This window comes from Olea europaea, unplaced genomic scaffold, assembly GCF_002742605.1.
Source record: "Olea europaea var. sylvestris unplaced genomic scaffold, O_europaea_v1 scaffold998, whole genome shotgun sequence".
In the NCBI taxonomy this organism is placed as follows: domain Eukaryota; kingdom Viridiplantae; phylum Streptophyta; class Magnoliopsida; order Lamiales; family Oleaceae; genus Olea; species Olea europaea.
Genome location: NW_019268496.1, coordinates 16,802 through 28,093, shown reverse-complemented (window position 1 = coordinate 28,093; position 11,292 = coordinate 16,802). Strand labels below are relative to the sequence as shown.

Here is an 11,292-nt window from a genome sequence, read left to right as displayed (position 1 = left end):
GAAGTGTTGGTTGTCTGCAATAGCCAGAGGCAACTCAATAGCGGCAACAAATTTCATCATTCTGGTTCGAGTATTGTCCTCCGAATACACCCACGTGAATAGGGGTGAAGTTGTAGAACCGACGCCTGGACTGTCAAATTGCAATGGTGTTTGACCAGCTGGAAAAAGTCTATGTCTGGCCGCACATGCTTTGTAGTGGCGGTTGAAATTAGTGGTATCAATTCCTTTTTGCCATGTCAATCTTTGTTGGCAGTATTTACATACTGCTTTAGATTCTGTAAGGCCATCGACGACTTTTTTCGTTGAAGTCAACTTAAAGTGATCCCAACATTTTGCTTTTTTTTTTTGCCTTTTTGCTTTCCCCTCGCGTTTGGGATGTTTAGTTCGGCATCTTCGTCCTCGGAAACGTTAATATCATCCAAATCAATTGGATTGTGGCTTCCCTGACCGTGAATGTGAACATCTTCAGGTATGGGTACGTCATTTAGACCAGCAAATTCATTTGAAAATTGACTTTGCGGCGTCCTATGCGATTCACATGATGTGGCCCACATCTCGTATCGAATAAACTCTCAACGAATGAGCATTGGTCCATTTGTTTGAATGTTTATGATGAAATCCAAATATAATACCTAGAAAAATATAAATATTGTGAGAATTGAGAATTGAATGAATGAAATTGTAACTAATAAACTGTAAAAATTGAATTGATATTGTATATTTTACAACACAAGAGAGTAAAAACTCGATAATTGATATAATAAAAGAGAGTTGAGAGAGTTGGAGTAGTGATTGTTGAGTAATTGATATGGAAAAAAGGGGGGGAGGGGTTAAGGGGTATTTATAGTGGAAGGGGGAAAAAAATTTCAGTGACTGTTTGGTCACTGAAAAAATGACCAAAATGATCACTTTTTTTAAAAAGTGACCGTTTTGGTCACTTTCTTTGACGAGCCTAGCCGACGAGCGGTTCGGCCCTTTTGACATCCCTAGTCGTGCTATCTAACTAACGGCTTTTTTGAGTGCAGGAACTAGCGTGAGGGGTTCAAATTCAAAATTACTTAAAACAATATATAAATTGTCAATTACACATACAAAATCTACATAATCTTATTGTTTTGGGATACATGGACTTGAATTAGAATTATTCTTAAATCATAACTCGTCGTGCTAAAATTTACTTGTTCCCTTTTTAATCGATTAATCAAAGTTGAACGTGCATTGCACGGTATTCTAAAATGATTTATAAGTGATGTAAAATTAATAGTTGGTATCAATTTGTTGGAGGATTGATGAGTTTGGGATGAATTAAAGAAAATAAAATTTAACATAAAAATTTAAGAGAAGAAAATTATACTCAAATTGTCCTCACAAAACTCAATTTTTTTATTCTAATTTTTTGTAATGATGAAATACTGTGAATGAGCAATCTTTTTATTTTACATTTGGTACATAAAAAATAATTGTTAATACATAAATTTAAACATCCATTAAATTTCTAGATACATGAATATGAGTAAATTCATCTATAATAACTCTAAATTCATGCAATTCAGGATTTATCAAGTGAAAATTTATTAAATCTAGGTTAATGTGAATGTTAATTAGCTGAGAATTAATGACACAAATTTCATAAATGATAATAATTATTACATATCGAAAAACGAAAAGTAAGGTATTATTGAAATAACTGAATTGTAGGGGGTTAAAATCGTCCAAAAAATAATTCTCCCTTGATGTGATATTTTAATATAATTATAGATAAGTTGTATAATTCAACTTATTTACTCAATACATGGGTATTGATTCTCGAGGTCAATACGAGTAACGTGTTTTAATTTTACTCTAAATGTAATAACTGACTTTTCATAAGTTAACCTAGTAATCGTCGATCAACCATAAATTTCAGTCAATCTACCACGTTGCATGAGTAAAACACAAGCCATATATAGTGTTTATTCCCCTTGTGGGCTACAAAGGTAAGTTGCTGTTTGGTACAAGTCTAATTTTGTTGATGCATTTGGTAGGTTCTTACTTTTTTCCCTCTTCCTTTTTGTGCCTAAATAATAAATCCAGAATTGGATCAATATTTAGTTGGAATATGAATACTTCTCCATTTGTAGCATTAATTCTTGTGTATGAACAACATTATGTGTTGGATGACGTAGAAAGTGCTTTAACCTTTATCTTTTGCTAGTGGAAATAAAGCTCTTGGTCTGATTTGGGTAATTTTAGAATTTGAATATGAATATTTTGTCCATATTGAAACCCTACCCAATGCTGTACAAGAGAAGTGACTTCCCTTTTCTCTGTTTAATGACCTAATATCCACTATAAAAGCTTTTTACTTTAGAGAAATTCTCTCATAAAATGCCGTTTCTTGTCGCGAGTAGATTGCAGAATCAAGAAATTCGAGATCAGATATACGGAAACGAAGAGCTCTGGAAAATGGGTGCCATTTATTATCTGGACACCATTTTAGCTCCTATTCATGCATATCTTTGGCATAACTTGAAGCACAAACCAGCCATAACTTCCATTGGTATGTAACTCATTAAAAGGAAGGGCTTGGTTGAAAGAACTGAATCAGGTAAGTTCTATTCCTTTGCTAATCATTCTCATGATTCACTCAAGACACGTCTATATGGTATAGCAAACAAAATTTTAGCTTTTTCTTTTTTCCCATTTTATTTTGCAGGGAGATGATAAAAAGGGCGTAAATGTTAGCAGTCCAAAGCTTAAGAAACAATCACGAGTCTTACTAACTAAATCACGTACTGAACAATCATGGTTTTCTTGAATAGATAAATTGTATAATGAATAAGATTGAGTGTAATACGAATATTGTTTATTGTAATGTTCAATCTTATTGTAAATTGTGTACATGTTAAGCATGCCCTCATGTTTGAGTGTTTTAAAGAAACATAGGTTCATTTTCATAAATTTATCATTATATTTAAATAAATAACAAAAATTATAGGTGCTCAACTATTGCTTTATAGCCCAATAACAATCCCAATAAAGGCTTGCGAGGATAAAGTGTAAACTATTGCAGCATTGCTACCCCCACCAGTAAATAGCTACACCATCTTTAAACATATTCTCGAATAATTGAAACTCAGATTGACGAAGGGATCAGATCAAGTCGTTTTATCATTTTGGGATCGTAAAATCATAGAATGGCTTGATGTATTGAACAATGACATATGAATAATGCTATTTATAGTGAGGAATATAGGTAGTCGTCCTATGTGTGTGTGTGTATATATATATATATTACTTCATGCATCAAATAACAAACTAACACATGTATGTCACGTGAAACGATCACTTGTAATTCTTACTACGAATAGCATTACTCATGATATTTTATTGAACATGATTAGATAATAACAAGAAGTTAAAAATGTTGTTTCTCAATGTATTATATTGCTTTATTTTAGCATTTATGTAGAGCCAAGTCATTGTATTCTTGATGGGGAAACTGGACCCTGGCCATTGATTACATTTGGGAGGAACAAAGGTAAAGACGGCATCACAATTCATAATTTCTTTTCTATGTTGAGTCCAATCAATAAACCTCTATTCTGATTAAAGTGTTAGCTGGACTTCTGATCTAACCAAGCAAGGGCTAACACCCAAGTCCATTTAGTTTTTCTTAGATATATATGTTTAATATTCCCCAAAAAAAAAATAAAAAAAAAATAAATAAAATAAAATTCTCTCATGACTCCGCTGTTGGTCAAACACTAATCGTACATTTTTTGAAGAATAATCAGTCTCGAGGAATTCAATAGTTTTACACGAGTAATTCGACGAAATCCTTTACCCTTGTGGACCCAGACGACTATTGTGTTTTCACTTATTAAGTTTCTACTATGAGAATCAAAAGACTGAATTTCAGTCACTTGATGACACGAGATATGGTTGTTAAAAGGAAAGAACCAACCTAAGATTTCATTTTCACAAACTATTCGTAAAGATTTGAACCACATGATTCCCCCCTGACCCTTTTTCCACGCCATTGATATTGAAAGATCAGCCATTTCTCCTTTTCACACTGACTAAGTTTCCACCAACTTTTGTTTCGGCCTTTCCTAAGACTAGACTAGATTCGTCTTGTTCACAATTGTAAAAGCATGTATAGCAAAACTTAAAAAATTTACTTATCAGTAGATACTTACAATGGGACGATTATATTTATAAAAAGAAACAAAAATAGGACAATTAAGACAGTGAAGGGGCCAAGATTTCTAGTTTGAAGGGGCGATTGGAAGTGGCGTTATGGTGCAACAGTAATTAACATATAGTTACATTTGAAGACAACAATAAAACTATTTAGTTTATTCAAAAACCCTGTCAAGAACATGTAAAAATAATCAACTGTGAACAATTTTACACTAAAATATAAGTAAAAAAGCATGAAAATAGAAAAATGAATCAAATTTTATTTTAAAAAATCAACGTTTGATTACAAAACATGCGAAAAATCTGGAAAAAAAATGGAAGATTGGAATATGTTTTACTTATGGTCCGTTTGATAGTAAAAGTGAAAAAGGCAAACCAATTCCATGTAAGTTGAAAAAGAAAAAAATCATTAAAACCATAAGAATTCGATTTTCATGAAATTGACCAAAAACATGCTTTAAGTGTTTGTGCATTGAAATTCGAACTTCGTTTTCACTTTCGTAGCAAACAGTTAAGGTAAAAAATGAATTCATCAGATGTGATATTTTCCATTGAATATGATGCTATCAAACGAAACCTTAGGTTTTGTAGTGTAATTTGGACATTTCTTTTTATCAAGAACAACTTTGATGGTTGACACAATATAATTTGCATAGTCATTTCAGTGGTAGAAATTGGGGTTTAGCTTAAATTAATGAAATGATAGATTCTCACGCATCAAGAAGAGTAATTTGATGCTCCACAAATTGAATATATAAAGCATTCAATGCATGAAAGCAGAAAAGAGAAAAGAATTTTTTTTTTTAATGAAACTATGTAAGAAAGACAAAATACTTTCAATATCAGTTTTTTCTGCATATTTAATGTTATGAAAATACTACTTCAGTTTTCAAATAATAATATGGTATACACGTCAAGAGTGTAAAAATTAAAAATTAGAGAAATTAAGCAATATAAATTAATGAATTTCTAACTAGCTTTACTGAATTATTCTAAATATTTATTTGTGTTGACTAGCTAATTATTTTTCCATCATATTATATAAAATAATAAAATTAAAATTAATTATCAGAATATAAAAAAATTAATTATTTTTTAGAAATTCATCACAATTTATGGTAGTTTTTAACTAAAATGATCTCAACTAAATCAAACGTATAAAAAATTACGTATTAATAAATAATAAGAAACGAAAAATATAATTTAAATACAATAGATAACAATTTCAACATAGTGTAGAGGAATAAAATGAGAATTATATATTTAACCTTTTGTCTGTAAGGGGAATCTGTTATCAAAAACAAACAGTAATGTGAAAGTTTTTAAATTTTTGAAAAAAGAGGGAAGGTCTTGTAATTGTCATAAATCTCAAAGAAAGTTCATATAATTTGTTAAAAAATGTAATATTTTTAAGCTATCTAAGCCCCCATTTGACCACCATTATTTGAAATTTTAATAGTTGAGGTAGTATTTTTTTGAAGAATTTATGGTTAAAAAAGAAATTTTTTTGGGGATTACGTATAATATTATTCTATTGAAGAATGTGTGTTTGATAAGAAGAGAGGAAAAAATGAATTATTATCACACATTTTTCATTAAAATAATATTACACGTAATCCCATAACATTTTCTTATTTTTAGTCACATTCTTTATAAAAATATTATTCCAAAATGTATTTTGTGCGAAAAAGGGGCTCATACAGGTACAAAAAGTGGTTTTTTTCAAAACTCATTTTTAATCATATTCTCTAATAAAATAATTTTACACGTAAATCGAAAAAAATTCTTATTTTTTAATGACACATTCTTCAAAGACCATTATTTCAAAATATATTTTTCCCCTCAAAATGGGGCTCAATCAAGAATATGTTGGAAGTTTTCTGTGAGGAGACAAAAATAACGAAATTAGCATATATAGCAGTCTTAATACTTAACCCTGTATCTGGTCATCTTCTTTAATGGGTGCCGTGGGGTTGTCGACTACATAAATTCTGTACGTAGGTATCATGTTATAAGATTCTCCAAAATAGTAATTTAATTTATCATATGTCACTGTATATTTACTGCTCAAATAAGCTCATTCATTATATTTCATTACATTGATGAATCGTTGACTAGCATGTTATGACAATCTCATTCATTGGTTACTTTTCTGGTCAATCTTAGCTAGTGAGAACTCGACCTTGTCGTCTTCATACCGGCTTATGAGCTAATGTGAAATCTTCTTCCTCTCCTTCTCATTAGTTCGGTTACAAATTTTTTTATGCTACGCCGCTTAGATGGTCCAAAAATAATATGTAATTTCTTAGTATAACATATAATGATAACATCATGTGCTATACAAAATTTGAAATATATAACTTGTGAAAAAGTTACATCATACATAGATTGCCAGATCTGACGAAATTCTACAAGGAATTTAGAGCACGAACTTATCGAAGAAACCTTAATCTTATCTAATACATTAATTTCCACACTACAGCATGATCAGGTACATGCTACTACTTAACAAGGCATATAACTTTACATAAAGTGAGGTCGTGATTAAAACTATACCGTCCTTCAATATTCCAGAAAGTCATCATCGAATACAGTTCCTACAATCATATTATCCATATCCATACTGTGAGTGCTAGCCGTACAGGAATACACATCAGAAGAAATCACATCCGACCCTGATGAGAATGCAGTCAAGGGCCCAGAGGTTTGACCAAATGTGGTGAAATGATCAGGTGGGATGAACGATCCAGATTTGTTGTTGGGCAAATCTTGAACCCGTTCCTTGTTCTCCTCTTTCACTTGGTCCTTTGGCTCGTAATTATCTGGTTCAATCTGTGACTGAAAATTCCAGATGGTATTGGAAGAATTATTCCCTGCGGTGTGATCCATGATAATAACTTCAGATGATTTGTATAAATTTCTGCAAGTGTGATGGTCAAAGTATGTTGTCCTATACTTTGGTGGGTCTTCTCGAATCTTTTGGACATGTTTGGTTGCTGGGCATCCCTGCTCAAACTTGTGCGTGCACCTGAAGTAGCTTCTGCATTTCAATGTATAGTTAGTAAAATTAATTAGCACACTTCAAGACAAGAAATGGAACAAATTACAATATTGTTGACATGGAAAATTGGATAGTACTTCACATGATGTGAATTGGACGGCATCATCGGTATCAAAAATGAAAAAGAAATATAAAATAAATTTTAACCAGTCATAAACAAGATCCGTATCATTCTCTACAAGTTCATTAACTAGACCAAAGATCTTGCACTTAAGCCATTTGTACAGAAGTTTTTTCACAAAATTTGGCCAGATTACTCGCATGTGTATGTGTAGGAGTCACCGTGAATAAAAAATTACCAAAAAACACATCCACCCACTCCTCCAATGTGTGTGTTCTGACAGGTTTCTTTACCAATTCTCTGATCACCCTTTTGCCGTTGAGCTGTGCTTGTCTGGATCCGTCCTAACTCACTCAAATCACTAGATCCGCCACTACATGCGTCCCTTCGTATTGATTTAGCTTAAATGGCAGGTAGGTTTGATTCGTAAGGGTAGAAGAGAAAGGCTCGAATTTCATGCGGCTTTCCAAAGATCGGACAACTAGGGTCCGGCTTGGATCTAAGAAAAGGGCAAGGTTTTCCCGGCATCGGCCGATGAGATCGATCTACGATTTTGTAACATAATATCGTATAGATATTATATCTAATATCTTGAACGACATAACGAACTTGAATTCTTTAAAAAAAAAACAAAAAAACAAAACTACCTCGGATGTGGGGAATTCAGTATGGGTTTTTGTCCATACTTCCTCCATGCATGGCCATCATCAATCCAACTAGATGTCTCTTTAATGCGTGTCTCAGAAGTTCTCCTACAATGAATCCATAATTAATTAAATATTAAGCAAATATATAGACATAAGTCACAACTAAATGCATCAATGAATATAATTACAAGAATTTATTAATTACCTTCTTTTGTAGCATCCTCTCCGATCCTTCCGTACAGACGTCTTGAAACTCTCGCCGGAATCTTCAGACTTCCGGTAGCCATCCGAACAAAGAGAATCCATCGTCTGAATTTCAGAAACCTCATCAGACTCCCCGGAGCTGATGTTTGAAAGACTTCGATTATAAGAATCCAAGATTTTGTTCAGAAGAATCTGAGCAGACGTCATTCCACTGCCGTCAATATCATCAGCTTCAGGGGATTCGCGCAACACAACTTTAAGCTGCTGCGCAAATTTCCGGCCACGAACCAACTCTCTGATCACCCCTTTCCGGCCAGTGACTGTACTTGCAAGTAAAGAAGACTCCATGTTTATAGTATACCGTGTTGTCTCTTCCGGCCCAAGGGATACATGGCCCTTTTATATATGCATCAACCAAAGGCCACCCTTAATCTGCAAGAAATAATAAAATTAATGTTAAAAAAAAATAAAGAAATTTCAACGAAGTTCACTCAAGATTTGCAATCCGACGCGCTTTTAATATCGATTCAAAAATGTAGTTAACCAACTTTTACTCAATCTCGATTCGACTACTTAACTTTTAATTTCTTTCAATCAGGCCCTTTAAATTAATTTCCATAATCATTTTCCATCGACACAAAATAAAAAAATCAACCATAGGTTTCTATTTATTAGCATTTAACAAATAGTTTATACAACATAATCGCAAACAATTTATTACACATAAACCATCGATTTAATATTGACATTGAAACATGTTCAAGTATAGAATTAGTTACAAGGATTAGATTTCTGGAGTGGCAATTTTGAAATAAAATTGTAGTTGAGGTGTTTGATTATAACGTACTGAAGTTACATGACTCAATTGAAATTTTAGTAGAACTTGGATGACCAGAAGTGTAATTTACCTAAAAGTTGCGTTGTGCATAGTACGAAAAACAAGCATTACAAGCGCGTAGATAAACGTTTCTTGCGCATTCGTGATTACGTACTGCCTCTTCGTCATAGTAATAACGTAAGCCATATGCCATATGTAATATAAAATTTCCAAAATTTATATTTTTATATGTTTCAGAAAATTACAACTTATTGGCGGCTATTACATTACAATGCTTACCCTAAACTTGCAGTTGGAATGACGGTCTTGACCTTAACTAGGATTAGAGAATCTTGCTAGGATTGTTTGTTGATACATTCTTTTGTCATTTCATGAGCTCAACATGGCTTTATGTTTGTTCTTTTGTTGCTTTAATATAATTGCATTGCACCAATTGTTTTAAAAGTTTCAAAGCTCGACTCATCTTACATGTACGCGTGAAATCGTACTAGATGAATACTTACCACATAAAATCGTTATAAGTTCTAAAATATAAAATTTGATAATATCATTTTTAAGCATCAACAACTGTACTAACCCGACAAAACTATTCCAAAATAATGTCACGTCACATTAAAAATAAGTGAAATTATATCTATCACAAAGTTTTATTCTTGTAGTGTAGCTAAACTCTACAACTTTGTCCATTATGTTCACTTTGTATGTCTTTACATATCATTACTATGTACTTGGAATTTCACCAATCTTCAAGATCGATTTTTGATGATCTTAAATTTTATTTTATTTTATAAAGCTTCTTTTAACAAATTTAAAATCAAACTATAATTCAATTTTACTCATGAAAGAGGCTTGTTTAAGATAAAACATAGCCATAAAAAATCCTTAATTATTGAATTATGAAAAATTAGGTAATATTAATTAGTATTTCATTTTTCTTGCTATGAAATCTTTAAAATTGAGTGTAAATTGATATCTCCAAAATTACTTTTGCATCCTCCATTTAGATTCCAATTGATCTAAATTCAAATTTTGCTTCAACGAAAATATTTAAATTCATTTTTTGACCTTTTATGGATGTAAAAGAATATGATAATTTATATTTTTACACACACATACAGGGGCGGACCCACTAAGGAGTGAGTGGGGTCGACCGCCTCCACTGAATTTTAACAAACTTTTGATCAGACCTTTTTAAATTTAAATTTTCAGATTTTTTTTGGGTTTATTTTACAATTTATTTTAACCCATTTTCTGTCTCGCCTCCATTGAACTGTATTTCTGGGCCTTTCCCTATATATATATCTTTGTCGAAAAATGTAATTTATATTTCCTTTGTATCTATCTATTAGAGAGATTTTTGACCACTTTGGAGATCTCAATTGCAATTTATATTTATTTTACACCACGATTGAAAATGTTCTTATAGATAAAATCTTAAAACATCTATTTACCTATTGTTTGCTAGTCATTTTTGTTATATTTAACCTCTGTTTGGCCCTTTATTATTTGATATTATAATTTTTGAAATAGCGTTTTTTAAGAATGTGTGGTTAAAAAAATGATTTTAGATTTATGTTTAATATTATTTTATAGAAAAATATGTGATTGATAAAAAGAGAAAAAATGAATTATAATTTCAATGGTGGCCAAACAGGGACTTATATACTACCGTAACTATATGATAATTGTCAACAATAATTAATAATATTATAATCGATAATTTCGCTAGAAATTACACATAAATAATACTAAAGATCATTCACCTATAATAAAACTATCAACAATCATCGATGAAATTCCTCTTGGTGATCATTTATTCCATTTATTTTTATTATTGTTGATCAATAATTTATTTTAATCACATATTTTATAGGATCAAACATTTTATCAATTTTTATCAAAATATAGTAAACATCGAATATTCAACTATACCAGACAAGGGCTAATGTAGGTTTATGCCAAGTTGAAATGGACTGAATGTAGATAATAAATTACTAATCAGCATTAATACTACATATTCTAAACATAAGTCTAACAGTCAAAATTGAGTTGCTCATGAATGGACAAAATTTGTGTTCACACCAACACGACTCCCCTAGTACAAGTAATTAAATGCATTCACACTTCGTTTTCTCCCACTTGCTTAACAATTAATAATCACTACACGACAAAAAAATCAAGAAAACAATTTTTTGTGAGAACTTCAACTGGGATTATTCATTTTTTTATATTTGTTTAAAGTGATAAGAAATTAGTATTTGGTGGTTGTGATTTATGCAAGGCTGGTAGTTTCAAT

The 11,292-nt window shown here is 31.4% G+C and overlaps 1 protein-coding gene and 1 long non-coding RNA gene across 2 annotated transcripts; one reads left to right on the top strand and one right to left on the bottom strand.

The window, feature by feature from the left end:
• The first annotated feature begins 2,315 nt into the window (after nucleotides 1-2,315).
• On the top strand, nucleotides 2,316-2,944 carry LOC111392943. Its single transcript, XR_002702364.1, has 2 exons — nucleotides 2,316-2,587; nucleotides 2,696-2,944. It is a non-coding gene; the product is annotated as an uncharacterized LOC111392943 (long non-coding RNA).
• A 3,575-nt stretch (nucleotides 2,945-6,519) lies between these two features.
• LOC111392938 (probable WRKY transcription factor 70) lies at nucleotides 6,520-8,559 on the bottom strand. The gene is made up of 3 exons (XM_023018349.1): nucleotides 8,160-8,559; nucleotides 7,955-8,059; nucleotides 6,520-7,225 (listed from the first exon to the last, which is right to left on the bottom strand). Exons 1-3 carry the CDS (start codon nucleotides 8,504-8,506, stop codon nucleotides 6,748-6,750), a joined length of 930 nt encoding a protein of 309 aa, XP_022874117.1. The 5' UTR covers nucleotides 8,507-8,559; the 3' UTR covers nucleotides 6,520-6,747.
• Between the last annotated feature and the right edge of the window lie 2,733 nt (nucleotides 8,560-11,292).